Source organism: Marmota flaviventris, chromosome 8, assembly GCF_047511675.1.
Source record: "Marmota flaviventris isolate mMarFla1 chromosome 8, mMarFla1.hap1, whole genome shotgun sequence".
NCBI classification, from domain to species: Eukaryota; Metazoa; Chordata; class Mammalia; order Rodentia; family Sciuridae; genus Marmota; species Marmota flaviventris.
In genome coordinates this window covers 105,068,927-105,089,094 of record NC_092505.1, presented here as the reverse complement: position 1 = coordinate 105,089,094, position 20,168 = coordinate 105,068,927, and the positions used below count along the sequence as shown (strand labels likewise).

The following is a 20,168-nucleotide window of genomic DNA, read 5'->3' as shown; positions in this document are numbered from 1 at the left end:
GTTCTTAGTTGAAACTATAGGCAAGAAGGTGGATTCTACACTAAGAGGAAAAAAGTCAAAGAATGTGTTTCTGTTAAGAACCAGATGAATCAGGCTATGTCTTTTGTTTCCAGTTTTTTCCTATCCTTTTTCTCTCTTCTTTCTCCTCTCTGCCTTGTATTAAAAGGCAAATGCCCCTTTTAATAAAACTCCATTTTGGAATCACCTGTTATACCCCAACTCCCATGGCATTCATAAAAAAGCAGAGTCAATACTTGTAATTTTCTGGGAACACTAAATAAAAGTGAGACATCACACTGAAGATAACATTCAAATAACATGAAGATGTAAAAAATATATATATTTTTTTACATCTTTTTTTGACATATCATACATTTGATTCAACGTGCCCGATCTCGTCTGATCTCCATACTCTTAATACAGTTCTGTATCTTGCAGATATTAAAATATATATCTCCAGTGTTTGTCTAACTTAGGTAGGAAGAATCAAAGCAACCGTGAAATTAATTTTATTTATCATTAATAGATACTACACTTAGAGTTCAGGTTGTGGTTATGTAATTATAAATTAATTTCAGGAGCTTGTCATAATGGGAACTAAATGTCACAGATAGTTATGAGCAGTATGTTAATGAGTATCACAGAAGCTTATACCTCCGAAGAGTCATGCCCGGAGGGTATACATGAAGGCTTTTGCAGCAAAAGGACCTACTTTGGCTTGTGAAAGTCATGTGAACAGTTTTAAGAGGAAGCTCTCTTTAACATGTCATACTTAAATAAAAAAGAACCAGTGCCCACAGGCTGCACCGAAGTGTGAAATAAACATTACTATTACAGCAGTTGAAATGTGAAGTTAAAGAACACTTCAGATTCAAAATAGTATTCATAAAAATCAGATGACAAATCTATACTTAACTCTGATGAAGTGTGAAAATTAAATGAATACTCCATCTGATTCTGAAAGCTTGAATTATGACTGTCCCTTCCCACTAATGCGATTTTTTTTCTTGTTTACTCACATAGGGTAGAAAAGATCTTTCTGGTACTCATACCCTGGCTCTCATTTCTTCTAGTCATCTTATTGATGACTATGTTTGCTGGGGAAGAGCCCAAGGATAACTAAACCCAGAATTAAATAATATAACACTAGGATTTAAAATAATAGAATTTGTCATCCTGCTGATAGCTTCACATTCAGCCATTGTCAAACTCAATGGTTGATATTTTTGCTTATGCAGAAATCTCAAAGAGGAAAAGAAAATTCTCTTTTGTAATTGATTCTTACAAAATGTTATTCTCTTAGCCTGTGGTGAGAGGAAGCACTTTGTGTGTGTGTGTGTGTGTGTGTGTGTATCATGCTAGGGTTAGGAGTTGAATGGCCTTGTGCATATGAGGCACACACTCTACCAACTGAGCTATATCTCCAGCCCCTAGGAAGCACAATGTGGGGTACCTTGGTCTGTGCCCAGTCCATAAGCCTCCTTGCTAATACTAGGTATGTCTCATCACTGCTTTGTGGAAGCCCACAAAGATAGTTTGCCATCCTGGTACCTCAGATCTTGATGGAAAATCTTTATTTATTCTTAGTAGTACCCTCTGGCCTTGGGTGTGTTGTTAATGTTCTGCTGGAATTCCTCACAGACTGCCGCAACACACAACTGAGTCAGTCAGGATCACTCCAGGTGAATTGGTCTGGTTACTAAATAACCACACAGAGACAGAAAATACCTTTTTTGGGGTTCAGTGATGGCTCCTCAACCTCAGCTCCCACAATGGAGGCCAGAGAGGCAAGCAAAAGAGAGAAAGCACGCCTGAAACCATCCTATTTATTGGGGGAAAAGACATTCGAGAAAGTTCCACCCAAACAAGGCAAGGGATTAGGTTTCAGGGGGTTGCTTGGTGATGTCTTGTGGTCAGCAGATTGACTGACATCTTGAAAGTCACACCCATCTCAGATGCTGTGTGGGGAATCTTAGGCAGAACGAGCGAAAATGAAACATACATCAAACAGCGCAGTTAGAGCAGCAACCGCAGTCCAGCAACCGCAGTCCAGGCCACCCCCCCCCACCCCCACCCCCGGTGTACTCAAATGCGCCTAGCTCACACAACCCACGGCTGGCTCACAACAACAGACTAACCCTATCTTGTGGTATTTTTGTTCCTTGGATCAGTGGGGGCAGGATACAGCCTATAGGCAGTATTATCCATATCCTAGTGCATGTTTGTACTACATAGCAATAAAAGGCACCATTCACACTGGTCATTGTCTTGTCAATTTGAGTATGTATTATGGCCATTTTTGGAGCTATCTTTTCTCTGATTCACAGAAAACAATAAATATGAGGTAGCAACATCCTGGCAATAGACTGTCAGATTCTTCCTCGTGCTAGCTGTGTGATCTTGAGCTAACCACATAATCTTAGTCGTACCACCTGTAAAATGGAGATAATAATATACTTCATTGATTGCTATGAGAATTTTAAAAAATTATATATTCTAAGAACTGAGCATATAGCCTGACACATAGTGAATGCTCAATTATGACAGCCCTTGATTTGGCCCATATATGTCCTTACACACAGATAGGTCTCTTTCTAGTCACTTTCCATCAACTTCTTTTAACATAAATTAATTTTTAAATTTATAACTATGAGATGCATTACAGTGGAGCTATCAATTTGTGGTATGAATCATTAATTAGTATTAATTTAATAACCTTATGCATAGAGCCAGACTAATGTGTCAGGTGATTATCTTGACTGAGCCATATGACTCTGAAGAGGGCCTGCTTCTGAGAGTATTGGAGCAGGGATTGCAAGAACTTAGGCAATAAAAGAGAGAAAAAGAGTGAAGAAGGAAGGTTAGAGCTTACTGTTTCATCTTTCAGATCAGATATCAACCCTGACAAGTCTGTTTGTGCCATGGCATTAATTTTATTAGCGGAAAGACTGATGAAAAGCTCTAATCAAGGCAAGCTTTGTGGAGGGCTGAAAGATTATTCAGACAGGAATGGGGAACCAGGGATCTTTTCTGAGAGCCAGCTTGTACTTTATCTGTGTTGCAGGACAGAGCTGATTACAGTGTTGGCTGTGGAGGGTGGGCCTGCAAACTTCTGCTGAAAGTGATCTTATCATTCCTGTGTGATACTTTCGTGAATTAACTTTTTCAACTACTCTTTTTTTCAATATGTTGTGCACCAGTATAATTTCTGTCAGTCATCAGGCCCTGAAATTGTGTTATTTAACTAACATTCATTGTCAAATCTTTACCAGATAAACCGATTTTATTTCTCCCAACCCTGTAAATGTGGATTCTCCTATGTTGCATATAATGAATGGTCCTTTGTTCTGTAACACCTCCACTGAAATCCTCAAAATAAGAAGAATGTGTGTGTGTGTGTGTGTGTGTGTGTCTGTCTGTCTTCCTCCCTCCACACTTTTTTCTCTTTCATAAGAAAGAAATATATCAGTTTTCCTTATTCTCATACAAGAGACCTAATGTTACAGAAGGGAATCACTATTAGCATGAACAATCTAGTATTGTGTAGGTGAATGTCCACATGCATTATTAAGCAAGGCTTATAAGGGCAGACTGTTTCCTCAGAGTAGAAGAATTAACAGCACTGCTCAGAGATGTAGCACAGCCATGCAGGGGGAACCTAAAGACAGCTAAGGCTCACTTGTATGTCACCAAGACACTGATAGATAGTCACTGATGTTTGAATGTGAATCTGGACTTGAACTATTAAAAGTGTTGCTGTCATCATTGTCACCACTATCCCTCTCAGCCTTTTTCTATCTGTACCATCTGATTCTCTGTAGCCTTATTGTTAGTTCTCTTTTCTTCTGTTTTATATCTTATATACTTAGCTTTATGCAGTAAATATGCTCCTGGGGCTGGGATTGTGGCTCAGTGGTAGAGTGCTCACCTAGCACTGGCGCGACCCAGGTTTGAGTCTCAGCACCACATAAAAATAAAGGCATTGTGTTGTGTCCATCTACAAAAAAGATTGATTCTCTCTCTCTCTCTCTCTAAAAAAAAAGTATGCTCCTGAAATGTTATTAATAAAATGTGGTTTTAGAACTCTTTTTTAATATTTATTTTTTAGGTGTAGATGGACAAAACACAATGCCTTTATTTCTATGTGGTGCTGAGAATCAAACCTGGGTCCCGCCTGTCCTAGACTAGCGCTCTACCGCTGATCCCCCACAATCCCAGCCCCTAAACTGTGGTTTTAAATAGCATATAAAATTAACCTTGGCTTGGGGATATAGCTCAGTAGTACAGCATTCGCCTGGCATGCATCCCCTAAAAAAAAAAAAATTCTTTTTCTAATACAGAAAAGTATGAAAAAGCCAACAAAAATGCCCCAACTCCCTTCACCTAGATAACTGTTAACATTTTAAAGTAAAAACATATATATTTACATGATTAGAATATATAATACACATGTTATATTTAGGTAGTATCAAGGTATAAATTGAAAAGCAGCCCCATTTTTCTTACCCTCTTTCCAATCCTCAGCCAAGCAGGGCACTATGAATCTGTGCATTGTACAAAGCACTATCGTTCTGACCCTAAAAGGGACTTTCAGTCTAATAATCAAAAAATAATAAACAACACATGTAAATGGAATTATATGTGATATGCAGTCATTTGGCCACTAGGCAACCATGAGATATGATGCAAACATTACCCTTAGCTATGGAACCTATGTAACTGTCATAATCTCCTCTCCCTTCCACTAACCATGTGATTTTAAACAAATACCTAAGATCTCTTTGTCCAGCTTGTGCATTTGTAAGTTGTGTGTGAGAGGCAAAATGCTAGGAAGTGATCTTGGCCAAATTATATTGTTATATTGTGTGCATGTACAAATATGTAGTAACAAATTCCATCATTACGTACAACTCTGATGCACCAATAAAAAAACATGGAAAGAGAAAAGTTGTGTATGATCATTTCTCTCTGATGAGTTTTGAAAATTGAACAGGTAAGAAAGCACTTCATAACCTATAAAGCAGACCATAAATGTGAGATTTCATTGTTATAACTACTGTTAGGCACAGGTATACTGTGGAGAATCATTTTGTGGGGGAAGCTCAAGAGTATAGGATCACAAACTGCTACCCCAAATTTGACTCACAATTGCCTTTTGTTTGGCTTGCACTATTTTTTTTAAATAAAAAAATGTTTAAAAATCAGAAGAGTTTATATAGAAATGGCTTCCTCTGAAAAATCTGAGAGATTCTTCACATGGGCCTACATCTCTGCATGTAGGTCATTTGACCCAGTCATCCCACTCTTGAGTTTATACCCAAACTTAAAATCAGCATCTTACAGTGATACAGCCACACCAATGTTTATAGCAGCTCAATTCACAATAGCTAAACTATGGAACCAACCTAGATGCCCTTCAACAGATGAATGGATAAAGAAACTGTGGTGTATATACACAATGGAATATTACTCTGCCTTAAAGAAGAATGAAATTATGGCATTTGCCAGTAAATGAATGGACCTGGAGAATATTATGCTAAGCGAAATAAGCCAATCCCAGAGAACCAAAGGCTGAATGTTTTCTCTGATATGCAGATGCTAATTCACAATAAGGCATGGGGGAGAATAGTGGTATTTTGGACTAAACAGAGGGGAGTTAAGGGAGGGGAGGAGCCATGGGGATAGGAATGATAGTAGAATGAATCCAACATTATCACCCTATGTGCATGTATGATTACATGACCTGTTTCCACATCATGTACATCCAGATGAATGAGAAGTTATACTCCATTTATGTATGATGTGTCAAAATGCATTCTACTGTCATGTATAACTAATTAGAACAAATTTTTAAAAGTGCCTATTTTGCTGAATTACAAATGGGAGTCCAAAGCAGAGCCAGATTTTTTATATAAAGACCACCATGATACACTGTTATTGCTTCACAAGGTGGAGTGGCTTTGGAAGGTGTGGTGAGAATGGAAGCTTTCCTGTGTTTCCTTTGCACTGGACCAGGATCCTGGACTGGAGAAAAGAACTTGGGACACACTTGGGCTGAAAGTTCTCTCCTTGTATAAGCAGTGTGCATGGAAGCATGTGTTGTACTTGTACAGGGTATCATCATGTTTCAGCCAATGTATCAGATGTATTTTGCTTCAACAGAATAACTGCTTATATGGCACTGTGTGGGAGATGGTGTTCCACGTGGTATTGAACTGGGATGACCTGTCAGAGCAAGGCATCAGGAATCAGCATAGTGTTAAGTCGGACCTTGTGTGTGATTGCTTATTCATTCATCTATTTATTTATTCAACAAATATTGAGTGTCTTCGATATTCTAGACATTAGCATTAGAGTAGGGAAACAAGCAACACGCCTACCCTTGTGAAGTTTATGTTCTGTAGGGAAAGACTACGCTAAAGAAATGTTTTAAATAAACAAGGTATCTACATAATTGTGTGTTATGAGGGCAATAAGGGCAATAAAGGAAATAAAGAAGATCCTTGTTAGAGAAGCCTTCTCTGAAGATGTCATACTTGACCTAAGATAATACCATATGCATAAGTTACATAAGTCAGCCAATGTCAAGGACAGAGTAAATACCAGGCAGAGGGATCACCAAGTACAAAGGCCCAAAGATGACAAAAGACTTGCCATGTTTGAGCAACAGAAGGGAGACCTTGAGCAAGAGTATAAGAATTGCCATTTGGGGGGGGGGGGGGGGCAAAGCCACACAGAACCTGCCACCATTGTTTTCCACTTGGACTACTGAAATAGCCACTGGTTGAAATTACAGTGGCTTGCACTAGTCAATGCAATGAGAGCAAGAGACTGGAAGAATTTAAGATATATTTTGCAGGTTAGAGTGACTGACAGAGCTTAATGACAATGTCTGAAATGAGGAAAAGAGAAAAACCAAGGATGCCGCATAGGTTTCTGCTTGAGCAACTGAGGAGAGATTATGGTGCCATTTTTCTGAGCCTTCAAAGGCGAATAGCTTGCCAGACCTCACTTAGCTAAGACACTGAATTCTACTCTGTGTGAACTCACTTCTTTAGGATTTTTTAAAACTCAGGTGGCAGGCGTGGTCACACCTGTAATTCTAGCAACTCAAGAGGCTGAGGCAGGAGGATCAAAAGTTCAAGGCCAGCCTCAGCAACTTAGCAAGACCCTGTCTCAAAATGAAAAATAAAAATGGTGAGATGTGGCTTAGTGGTAAAGCACCCCTGGGTTCAATCCCTTGTACCAAAAAGGAAAATATAAAAACCTCTGTGAAGTTATAAAGTTAAATTTCAAAGATCTTTTTTAGAGTTGCAAATAAATTTTCATCTATATTAAATTGTTAATCTAGAAACATTCTGATGTTCAGAATTAAGCAATATTGGCAAACCTATTGTTTGTTTTTTTGTTTTGTTTTGTTTTTTTTTTTGGTGTGTGTGTGTGTGTGTTTGATTGATTGTAAATAAATGGTACTATAATAGAATAATTCATTTACCTCAAAGCAATAGCCAGAATACTGGGGATGTTTTATCTCAGCATACAAAAAAAGTGGTTTTCTGAATTTTTTTCCAGCCTAATACTTTTCTGGAATTTCTCAGCAACAGAGCAGCTTGTAAGAAAAATTAGATTATAAACTGTGTCTTACAAATATGGACTAAGACTGCAAAGCTTGAACAACAAGGTGCTTGCATAAAGCATCCTAGTTTGTTTCTGTTCTTGATATGTGGATACCCCTCATCCCCAGGTGCTCTGTAGCTTTATACAGATTATTTCTCTAGACTCAAAAAGGACCCACCCAGGATATGGGCAGGGTTTTTCAGTAGAGAGGAAATTGGAGACATTTGGGTTGTATATTTCTACTATTTGGTCTCAGTCATTCTGGCCAGGTCAAAGACTCTTGCTAACATAAGTAATTCTTTACTAAAATCTGCATCATGAAATAGATCTTAACTGACCTATAGAAACAATGGCATTGTGTTCTTAACAAAAGCAGGTCATAAATCCTAAGTATATCCAATAGCATGTGAATACAGCGAAGCAGACACATTCTAAATCTCTCATCAATAAGCCCCTTATAGGACTGTGCCCCCAAATCAATTAGGGTAATAATAAGGAACAACAACAAATCAGACTCAGAAAACCTCTCATAGAAAAGGCATTTATTGTCTCACAGAACAAGACAGAGTGGTTCCAGGTTGGTTCTGCACTTCCGTGATGCCCTTAAGGTTTCAGGCTCTTTATCTATTTGCTTACCAACCCCTGCTTCTTGCCATACCCCTGAAGCATGTTCCCTAACAGTGGCAGGAAAAGAGAAAGCCTTTCCCAAAAGCCCCTAGTAGATACCCCTTGAGTCCTTGTCCATGGAGCACCCAGTTTCCCTCATTTAGATCCGATAGTATTATTCTCAACTTTTCCTCTTCTCTCTCATTCCCCCCATTCTCTATGACCTATGTATTCTGATTTAAAAATCTTCCCCCTGTGTTCACTACATTAATTCAGACCCTCATTGTCTGCTCTTACAGCTTCCAGTTTATATGTCTTCTACATTGCCACTGGAGTGTTCTTTCAAAATATAAGTCTCATTTTGTTACTATTCTGCTTAAAACCCTTCAGTTATTCTTAGTCACAGATAGGATTAAATTTCAATTTTTTTTCTAGCTGCAGTAATGACTCCTTTTCCCCACCTTTAAAAATAAGAAAAAAAAAATATTAAAGGATGGCTCAATACAGCTAACAGATGTAGAGCTACCATGGTTGAAAAGTGGGTGGGAAAGGGGCCCATACCTCAGCCAGGTGGATCCCTTTCCTTCTGTTATGTGGAGGTCCCAGAGGCTTTCCCTAGAACAGCAGATAGAGAGAAATGCCTACTAGGCAGAAGGGTATGGACCTCAGGAGTGTCAGCCGTGCTAATATCATAGGCAAATGATATGGAATCTAAAGTCAGGGGAATGCTCACCCAGAGAGCATAGAGAGAAAGGAAGAGGGCCCTACAAAGAGAGGTTCAAAAGTTACATTGATACAATGCTCATAAACCATGTAACATCCAACAAAACAGTGTTTCTGTTTCACATTTCAAACTTTAAGAATGTGTCTTAAAGGAAAATTTATGCTCTGATTATATCAGACAAGTTTACCCAATCAGATTCTTGAGAACAAAGTAAGGATAGTTACAGACCAAAAAATTGCAACTTGTATCAAAACCTGAGATTAACAACTTCCAGTTATTTAATTTTTGATGGGCTTTTTGTTTGTTTGGTAGTGGATATTGAACCCAGGGTTTCACATATGCTGGGCAAGAGTTCTAACACTGAGCTACATCCCCAACCCTCCAGTTTGTTTGAAATGTGCTTGTGTTTACATTTTCATTCTTATAGCTACTTTTTAAAAGAGGTACAAAATTGCTATGATAACCAAAGAGAATAGTCTCTGTTTTCACAAGGCTTTTCATATTAGAAATCCTGAGTTACAAACATTTCATGTCTTTCCATTTCTGATCAAGGTAGTTTTGTGTTAATTAAGCTTAAGAATAAAATTTCAAACAAATACAATATCCAAATATGTTAGTTATCATAACTATTCTCCTGCTACTGAAATCAACTTGCATTTATTTTTTGTTTATTTAAGAATTTAGTGTTTTTTGTTGTTCTGTGAAGACTAAACAGCTATTTAGATGCAGTTTACATTCTTGTTATGGAATATAACCTTCTTCATGAGGCCGGAGATGTTAAAGAACAATTTTATCAAGTAAAGGAGCTGTCAATTTGAGGCAAGAGATGAATGATTGTGCACTTTACAACTTATAGACAGTTGATATCATCAGAAAGGGAGGGAGGGATGGAGGAAACTGAAGGGAACTGGTCATGGCAGGTTCCAACCAGGCCATACTGTTAACTTTACTTGTTTTCATCCATTCTCAATTCAAAGAGGATTGAGGAAAGCTTGTCCTTAAGTATTTTGTGTGGGCTCTAGACAAACAGACCATCAGTCTTGCTTCCCCTTTGGCTCTATCTCCGATGCTCACTCCTGTCTACCTAGATCTCTTTCCTTCCATCACCATACGCTTTTCTGCTTCTACCTTTATAGCTTGCCCTCATCATACTGGAGCTGACCTGTTTCTTGTCACCATCTTTACTGTCAGATTTTGTACAGTCAGGCTCAACCTTTCCTGACGACAGCAGCTCCATTAGGGCACCACAGAGTACATTTGCCATTTCTCAGCTTTTCCTGCAACCCCACCTGAGGAGCCCACACTGCCCCCAACTTTCTCACATTTGTCTGGGACTTCTCAGAAACTGAGAACCAATCAGAAGCTGAAAATATGTACCAATTGTCTGGAGCTTCAAACTGATTTTGATTCTCTCCTAATCCTTTTAAATATGATGTTTTTAAATTAAGAGTAGCAGAGACAAAGTGATTTAGGAAAATGATAATGTTATTCTAGCCTATTTCAGTGCCACTCTAACATCGTTAAGAAAATTGACTGTCAGATTTGATCAATGTTGTTGAAATGAACTGTGATCATTCCCAGAGTAGCTGGAGTAAAATTCTCACCCAGCAGGAGCAGTTTTAATGACCGAAGAATAGTAACCAAGAGAAGCAACTGAACTTCAATGCATTGCTGACCTCATACCCTACCTCTCTCCTCTCTTTTTCAGGCACAACATGTTTGATTGCTCTGCTATCAGATAAAGACCTCACTGTGGCCAATGTGGGTGACTCACGAGGAGTCCTGTGTGACAAAGATGGGAATGCCATTCCCTTGTCTCATGATCACAAGCCTTACCAACTGAAGGAAAGAAAAAGGATAAAGAGAGCTGGTGAGATGTGACTACCTCTAGAGAATGTCTGCCATCTTGTTTGGTGGATAAAGGGCTTGCTTGGAGACCTCCTGGGCTAGAAATTAGTGGGTCACTACAGAGGCTGCTACTGAGGTAGCTGTGACTTTGTAATGTTTCCTCCCAAATAAATGGCCACTGAATTTGCCCCTCCTCATGACTAAATATTCCAGAAGGGAACCCCTTTTCCAGATTAATAAGATCTTTGGGCCATTCATTCTTATCTCTTACCATATTCTGCTTCCCTTTAGTCATGCCAAATTACTAACCATTTCCCCAAATGACCTTTGTTTCTGATACCTCTCTGCCTTTGCAAGTGCCATTCCTACTCTTAGTGGATGACAATTACTTGTCCCTTGAGATTCAACTTCAAGATATCTTTTGGAAGCCTTCCATGTCACTGTGGCAAAGGCTCCCCCAGTCTAGGTTAGGTCTTCTGTCTTTCTACAGCATCCAAAGTGGTCCTCTTGGATCACCTTTCACAATGCATACATAGCTGTCTTATGTTCCTGACTGAGCTCTTTGAGGGCAAGAACTTAGTCTTGTTCATCTCCATCACTAAGTTCAGTGATTAGTATAATAAATATTTCAGAGCATGGTGGAAGGGTCCCTTATTAATTTGTCCAACACGCCCTCTACCCAAAAAATTTCTCATGGAGTTTACATTCTGAAATTGGCCTAGGAGTGGGGAATGGATCAGATAGATGTTAACCAAAAAAATTAATTAGTAAAAATAACCAACTTATATAGAATATTGCAAGGTGATAACTGCTATGGAGAGACATAAAGCTGGTATGGGAATGGGGAGTGTCAGGAAATTGCAGTTTTATGAAAAGTGGTCCATATTGGCTTCACTAAATTGACATTTGGACAAAGACTCCAAGGAGGATTATCAGTTGATTATTCTATTTTCAAAACTAGATTTGGGATAGTCTGTGGAAGAAAAGAATTCCTTTGCTCCACAGACTGACAACTTCATGACACACAAGGCAGCAGACCAGCTGGAAGTGCAATGCTCAGGCACACTAGTCTCTAACCAGCATGGATCCCTGCTGTCTGCAGTCTGACTCTCAATCTCTGTAGGTCAGCTTCTGCCCAATGAGTAAATGAAGTGAATCTAATGCACATTTAAGTTTTCACAGTAGGACTCTGTACTATGGAGTCAAAAAGTATTTGCATTTTATTACAAGCCCTTGCTTCAGTGACTACTTGAGATGCAGAATAGTTTTGAATAAAAGCTTTTGGTCAGATTTCTGTTGATGAGATGGAACAAACAATGATTTCAGACATCTATCAAGGTTTGATGAGCTCCAGGAAGTGTTAGCAAAAGGCTCTGACTTCCTTAAGTGTGAAGGTAGCATCTCCCCACAACTGCCCTCTGTGAGCCTGGATTTAAGATCCAGGTGGCCCACTCTGTTGTGGGATGATCATTCAGAAAACACTCTCAGTCCAAATTTGGTCCAAATTGGAGAGCCTTTATTAGCCATCTGGCTATGCCCACCTCTGTGCACACAAACTTTTAAGGATAAAAATCATTTCACCCTGTGCAGGAGTCTGCAACTAGGTAAAGCAAGCTTGGTTTCAGAAGCTAAATCTAACAGTTATGTGGGCTGTTACAATGTTACAAGTATCTGTCTGCAGTAGCTGGGGATTGTTTTTGTTTTTGTTTTTGTTTTTGGTTAGGGGTGGAGTTGACATTTGTGGTTGGGTAGAGGTTGCAGCAATTAAAGTTTCTTAACTGGTTTAACTGCACACTCTAATTAAGATAGTTCCTTTTAAGACAGATCACTTAGGCTAAGTTCTTAAGTACTTCTAACTTATAACCAAAATAGCTTAATATTACTTATCCTATAATTTTACCTTATCTTGTTTATTGATATCCTATAATCTATATGATGCTTACTGACTAAGCTAAGCCATAACAACTCTTGCATAACACAGCAAGGATGTGTACATGATACATCTGGAGCTGTCGTCTTTGTATCCAGTACTCTGTTTTGAAATATCACTGCCATTTCATTCTCCCTCCTCTTCCCTGTCACACCCAACACCCCACTCCCACCCTACAGTGATTGTATATAGAAGTAAATTTGGACACCACTTCTAAGGAGATTAATCTTACCTGCTCTGTTCTTTATTTGGTCAAGGGTATATTTATAGGAGGCTTAAAGAACAAGGATTAGTTTTGTCATCATTATGTGTGTCTTCTCTGATCAGTGTTCCCACTCCTGATTAGTGTGACAATAAGCTCCAACCAGTCTGGGCCAAAAACTGTACATAATAGTCTTTCTCTATTCCTTATGCTGTTTCCAATAACAACATCAACATCAACATCAAGTGCCACTCATTTGTGTTCATTCTGTTCTAGGAGCCAAGCCTAGAGCTTTACAGACTTTTTGTCTTTAACTATCTTATGAGGATGATAATCATGTCACAGCCAACAAACTGGCACTTAGAGAAGCTTGTGTGTTCAGTGACTCACAGCTAGTGAATGGGAGGACCAGAATTGAAATGAGGACTGACTCCATTGCCCATGTTCCTGCCTACTAGACCACGCTTCCTGGAATGCTCTCCTGCATCCCTGCCTATAGAAGTCCTATCCATCAGTCAAGCCCAGATTTAACACCCTTTCCCCCATGCTCATCACACCCAGAAATCATCCCTCTGTCCTCCCTCTGCTTTCAGCATTTAGCAGATACTATTCTCCTCTGAAAGAATACTACTTTGTGCTTGTAGCATTTAATGTGTGTCTTCTTATCTCTCCTGCCAGACTGTCTATTTCTTTAGAGAAAGGTCTGGATCTTGTATAATGTTGTATCCTACAAATTGCCTTCCACGGAGTAGGTATTTAATAAATACCTGAAAAAAAAATATGTGAATGAACAGATTTTAGCTCCTTTAAAGAAAAATAATAGATAACATTACTGAGAGCCTATATTATTCAAGCATGGTGCTAAATGATTTATATGGAATGACTCCTTTATTTCTCACAACAATAGTAGATAATGTCCCCATTTTGCAGTGAGACCAAGGAACAGAGAGAAAATTTCATCCAAAGTCACACATAGCTACAAGTGACAGAGCCAGGGATCAAATCCAAGCAGCCTGGCCTGAGCCTTCAATGTATATATTAAAATGTACTTTTCCTTAATCCCAAACCTGTTTAGGGGGGAGGGTATCAGTCAGCTTGTTCTCTACTGTGACCAAAAGACTTGACAAGAATAATTAGAAGAGGAAAAGTTTATTTGGGGGTTCATGGTTTCAGAGGTCTCAGTTCATAGACTCTGGTTCTATTTGCTATAGGCCTGAGGTGAAGCAGAACATCATGGCAGAAGAGGGGTAGAGGAAAGCAGCTTAGGACATGGCACCAGGAAGCAGAGAGAGAGAGAGAGAGAGAGAGAGAGAGAGAGAGAGAGCGCTTTTCTCACCACAGACAAAAAATATACCCTAAAGGCACACCCCAAATGATCCACCTCCTCCAGCCACATTCTGCCTGCCTGCAGTTACCATCCAGTTAATCCCTATCAGGAAATTAATACACTGATTATGTTAAGGCTCTCGTAACACAATCATTTCACTTCTAAACTTTCTTGCATTGGGTCACACATGAGCTTTGGGGAGGCACATTATATCCAAACCACAACAGTTTTGAGATGTACATAGGGGCATCCAAGGGCAGCCGTAGGCTAAGTGATCATTCCAGTGATGTCTCTGGTGTCTGCTACCTGCCTTTCAGCGCTCCCTTGCCACTCTCCTCCAGTTCCCACCCTAGTGCTCTCTACTGCAGTCACTGAGCTTCCACAGGGTTAAAACTGATGCCTCTCCCTTGTGTGTACCCTACCATTATACTCTAGTTGATATATTCCTGAAGGCCTTAGAGGTTTAAGGATGAGGGCATTAGGATCTCCTGAAAGGCTGTCAAACTCCAAGCCATGCAGCAGAATGCTGCTTGGTGAGGGAAAGTACTGTGGCCCAGCTTACACATAGTAGGTCAACCTTTTGTACATGTTCACAGTGCCAGGTGTGGGAGATATCAGCTGGGCAAGCTAATGGGCTTCTTCTGTCTTTCTAGGTGGTTTCATCAGTTTCAATGGTTCCTGGAGGGTCCAGGGAATCCTGGCCATGTCTCGCTCCCTGGGGGATTATCCGCTGAAAAACCTCAATGTGGTCATTCCAGACCCAGACATCCTCACCTTTGACCTGGACAAGCTCCAGCCTGAGTTCATGATCTTGGCATCAGATGGCCTATGGGATGCCTTCAGCAATGAAGAAGCAGTCCGATTCATCAAGGAGCGCTTGGATGAACCTCACTTTGGAGCCAAAAGCATAGTATTACAGTCATTTTACAGAGGCTGCCCTGATAATATTACTGTCATGGTGGTAAAGTTCAGGAATAGCAGCAAAGCAGAAGAGCAGTGAACCCTTCGGGGTCTCAGCTGCCTTAGACTAAAGGACTTTTGACACACTGGTTTCTTTTAATGTAGTGAAAGGTGTGGGAATTGTAATTAGGATCATCCATCCCAGACACTGAATCCCCACCCCACCCCCTGCAGTGATGAACAGAGGATACCCCTGGCCAATGTAGTTGAGTGGCTGAAAAATGGTTTCTTTGTTTCCCCAACTCTTCTATGTCCAAAATATATAAATAGGTAGCTGTAGATCCACATGTATGAAGTGAACAGCAGATGCACCATGTATTCTCCTTCTTAAGATTCTTTTTAAGATCCCTTTAAGGGTCCTCCAGGCATCAGCCTTTATGTCCCCTCTGAAACCCTGGGTGGGACAAGCCTCCCTTCCTGCATAAGACAGGCCATTGTGACCTATAAGTCAGGGGCTGATGTTCAGTCAAGGGGCAAAGTAGTCCTAGAATGTGTGGTCCTCCTGAGTCCATGTTTTCTCCTGAGCAGCAGCCTGGAAACAGATTTGGAGCTGTTTATGATTTGTGGGCTGCTCTTGGAGGCTAAGAAAAACTGTGAGGTTGGGCGATCAGAGGCAGCGCCTGCACAGCAGAAATAACCCTTTTCCCTTCCTCCTTTTATTAGTTAAATAGATTTTGGGTACCACCTGATGAACCTTTGTATGTTTATCCTAATCATGCATGACTTGACCTTTTGCTTACACCTTCCTGTATGTAATGGGCAATTATTAATTTCATAACACACACCACAATTTTTCATCTTAGCTAATCAAGAAATCATATTAGGGGAAATGAAAACCACAAATCACAATGCCATCATTCCTTCCACCTTTAAGAACACATAGAGGAAAACCATACTGAATGAGTCACAGTGCTCCTTGGAAAGCTGGCAGTTTGCACTGGAAGTGAAAGGAGTGAGCAGGTGAGATTACCACCCTGAAGTGAACACCAGCTGCAAGTTTTTGTGCAGTTTTCCCCAAGCCCTAGCTTAATAGCTTTTGAGCATCTTTCAAGCAGTATTTGGAGAAGCAACAGCCTAGAACTGCATGTGTTCCTTGAAGCCAGAAACACGTTCCCAGACTTTGGAATTATGTGGTGAACTACTGGGGCATGCTTTTTCTCGCCAATGAAAAGGATGAAGCTTTTCACATTTGGTTGCAAACCTCTATCCACATTGGGTAGCCTTCCTCAGGCAAAGGCAAACGGCCCCACTTCGACTAAAGGGACTTGTGGGGGACTTGTGTGCAGTGGCAGCAAAGCTGGATGAGAATTCAAAGAAGAACCCACATCGATAAGTGGCCTAGAATTATTTGGAGGCCTGGCTTTGCTGTTCTGTTTCCTATCAATCACCAAAGTCATATTTTTTCCAGCCTCAGCATTTTATAAGTTAATTTATAGAAAATGCTGGGTTATCCTCTTTGCCTGAAGAAGGCAGCTCTAACAGCTAAACTTCTGTTGCATCCCCACCCCCAGGTGCACCTGGTTTTATTCTTTCTGAGTGGACATTAGTCCTTACAAATGCCTGTTCACTGGCCGCCTCCAACCCATGGTGCCCTACCCTCTGTTCCCCTTCAGCTGCAGAGCTTTCCTGAAGCAGTTTCCAGGAAAGAACTCAGGAGAATGATTAACTTATGCTGCGAAGAACTGCAGTTTGTCTTGATACTTCCAAGAACTTACCTATCTTTGACTGCAATGAGAATTAATAATGATTTCCCAAGATTTTGTATTCTGTATTTTCCAACATTAATGTTAGAATCTTGATTATTGTTTTTTAGCCATAGAATGTTTTAGTACAAAATATCTGCTGCCATTTTAGATTTAAGCAGTTGTTCCTTGAAAGACACTGAACATTTGGATGTGTGTATTTAGGGCAGAGGTGGGAACAGAAATGTGGGAAACAAATTATTGTGATCAGTGATGGGCATTCAGACCAGGTAGCTGAGTTTGCTTGAATATCTAGGATGTTCTTATCTGGAATCACCCACCATTTAACTGAAGGTCCAACATTTTACAGTTCACAGTATCTTTCCTTTTTATATTTTTGCTTAATGTAAAAATGCATAACAAGCGAAGTACATTATATTGTCCAAAATGAAAATAGTGAAGCTTTGGTGAAGATGAAAAAGGTACCAAATTAGTAAATTCTGTACTTATTTATTTAAGCAAATTTCTTAACAGATACAGTGCTGAGTGTACAAGATATGTACATGCCTTTTAAAAAAAAAAATTGAGGTTCACAAGGCATCTTTTAAATTTTGCTTTGTAGAATTAGTTCATTTCTGATTTTAACCAAATAGAGTGTAAATCTCACACTCCTTTTCTGCCTCTTTCCCCCCTACTATGGTTTGTAATTTTTTAAAGGTAGAAGCATGGACAAAATAGCGGTTTGGTTAATTGTTATGTACAAAATCAAAGTACTCTGTTCCCTTCCCCTGTCCTCCTGGAGCTCTCTCTCCCTGATCCTTTTCCAGTTGTTAGGGGTCTGAGAACAGCACATCTGGGCTGTCCTGTGGTGTACTGGCTGCCTCCCCCACTTCTCTAGAAGCTCAGGAAAGTTGGATCTAGCCTATAGGGAAATTGAGAAGTTTGCATGTAAAGCTTCCCTAAACAGCACTGCCAAAGCTTTGGAATTGTCATCTGAGACTGCCCCTACTCCCTAGTTAACCTGAGTTTGAATTGCCAATAGTCTCCACAGTGCCAAATTTTGGGATGGTTCTATAGTCTTTTGGAAATGAAGCTGGGAATGACCACATGCTCCTGAGCAAGAGGGCAATCCCAGATCCTCATTAATGCACTGCTCTGCTGCTGCTTCTTTGGCAATTTGTACTCATTAAATGGGTTAGAAATGGGAGGATGGGAAATTTTTAAAATTCAGTGTATTTGCAATTCTTTAATCATAGGAATAAACTCTACTTATGTAGAGAGCTCCAACACTAGTCCCCAAGACCTGAATTTTTTTTTAATGTGACCAACTTATACGAGGCAATTAACTCTGAGTCACTGTTCTGATGCAACATGACTATATGCATATATGCTCATTACTGGCAACTAATGGCTACATTCTAATCCTTGCTGTGGATTGAAGATATTGGCCTATTGTATCTTGCATATGTGGAGTATTACACAGAGAGTGTTATATAGTAAAGGAGCATATGCAAACTGGATAATTTAAAACACCTTATTGACTTTGACATTTTGCACAAATGGTAAAAGGGACTGCATGACAGAATCCTCTCTGAAGTGGATCTAGGAAACTGATTACATTATTGGAATGAGTCACTGGAGTATGTGGAAATGCATGAGGGATTGACAAGAAGCAAAGAAGGGATCACTTTTTCCTTTGCCAGGTATACCTTGATTTTCCTTTTTTTTTTTTTTCCTTTCCTCCATGAATTGTTGGCAGATCTCTCTTGCAACTATTTCAATGTAAGGCTTACATTGAAAAAGGATGAAATTTCATTGTACATTTGAAAGTATAGGGAAATATGCTTTATATAAATCTTTATTTTCCAATGATTTCAGAAATTATTTTTCCCTTCTTTCAACACATCATAAATTGATCTTCCCTTTATAGTCCCCCAGAATTACCTTTGCATGTTATGCCAGCATTTCCAGCAGTTCTGGAAAAATGTAATGACTGTTAGCTACTATGCTGGGGCCTGTTTAATTGCATCTGGACTAAAACATTATCTGAATTTTTGAGATTGTTAGCTGCACACTAAAAAATAGTAGAATTCGATGTTCCCCAAAGTGTGTTCCAAAGAAGCAAGTTCCAAAGATGCTCTTCCAAATATGGGGCTTCAGGGTCAAAGAAGTTTGGGAAACATGGTCTTAGAAAGTACATATAAGCTCATTGAAGCCTCTAATTTTAAATATACTGCAGTGGAACGGGAAACATACCACATGCATAATTTCTGTTAGCTCTTTGTTTCCCAGATTAATTTGACCGCAGAACCTTTTTAAAATAATACCTAGTAACATTCAAGGAATACACTTTGGGAAATTCTGATATATTGAAATGTGTTTTCTCATTCCAATAACATTCAAGGAATACACTTTGGGAAATTCTGATATATTGAAATATGCTTTCTCATTCGCCATGACTCTTTATAGTAGCAGTACAGTTTGCAATTTAGTAGCACTAATCCTTTCATGGAAGAGGCTGATTAAATAGAAACAGTTTAAAAATAGTCTTATTTAATGTGACGACTAGCACCTCATATTGATAGCAGAAGTCTAACAAGTTTTCCCTCATGTGAATAACAAGTAAGAGCTTTACCTTAGATAGGAAGTTCTCAAGTTCATTCCAAGATCTTTCAGTGCTTTTTTGCAGTTATATTTGCTCTCCAGGTTGAATAAATATTTTTATGTTTCATCACTATATGTGATAGTTTAAAATATAGAGAAAATAATAGAACAGGAAAAAGTTCATGTTTGATTTTAACTCACTTTTGAAATTTTAACTCAATTTTAAAAATTAACTACATTGAATAATAATGGAAGTGCAAACTTAACACCTATTTACTCTTTCCTCTATTCTCTCTAGATTCAATGAAATAATTTAAAATCAACTGGAGCTCCTAGGTCCTAAATTTCTGTTATATGTCATCCTACCTTTCATATTATATATATATATATATATATATATATATATATATATATATATATATATATATATATATATATATATAAGTTTAGCAAGTTATCTCTTGCCTAACATGTAAGGTTTGATCATAGTTCCATAATAGTCACTTTCAGTTTGGGCAGTTTGTTTGGGATGCCATTACAGATAACCCCCCAATAATGGATGAAACATGGTACAGAGTGAATTTAGGGTAAAATCAGTAATTTAAAATTACATCCAATATTTAGGAATCTGCCCACCCTTTGAACCTGTCTAAAATCTAAAGGTAGGA

General features: G+C 39.1%; 1 protein-coding gene across 1 annotated transcript in view; it reads left to right on the top strand.

Moving 5' to 3' along the window:
* Window positions 1-19,905, top strand: part of Ppm1l (protein phosphatase, Mg2+/Mn2+ dependent 1L) — a 279,788-nt gene extending 259,883 nt beyond the window's left edge. Inside the window, exons 3-4 of the mRNA XM_027934024.2 lie at window positions 10,656-10,817; window positions 14,908-19,905. Of these exons, the coding sequence (XP_027789825.1) occupies window positions 10,656-10,817; window positions 14,908-15,254 (509 nt within the window). The 3' untranslated portion in view covers window positions 15,255-19,905. The remainder of the gene's footprint in view (window positions 1-10,655; window positions 10,818-14,907) is intronic.
* The last annotated feature ends 263 nt before the right edge of the window (window positions 19,906-20,168 follow it).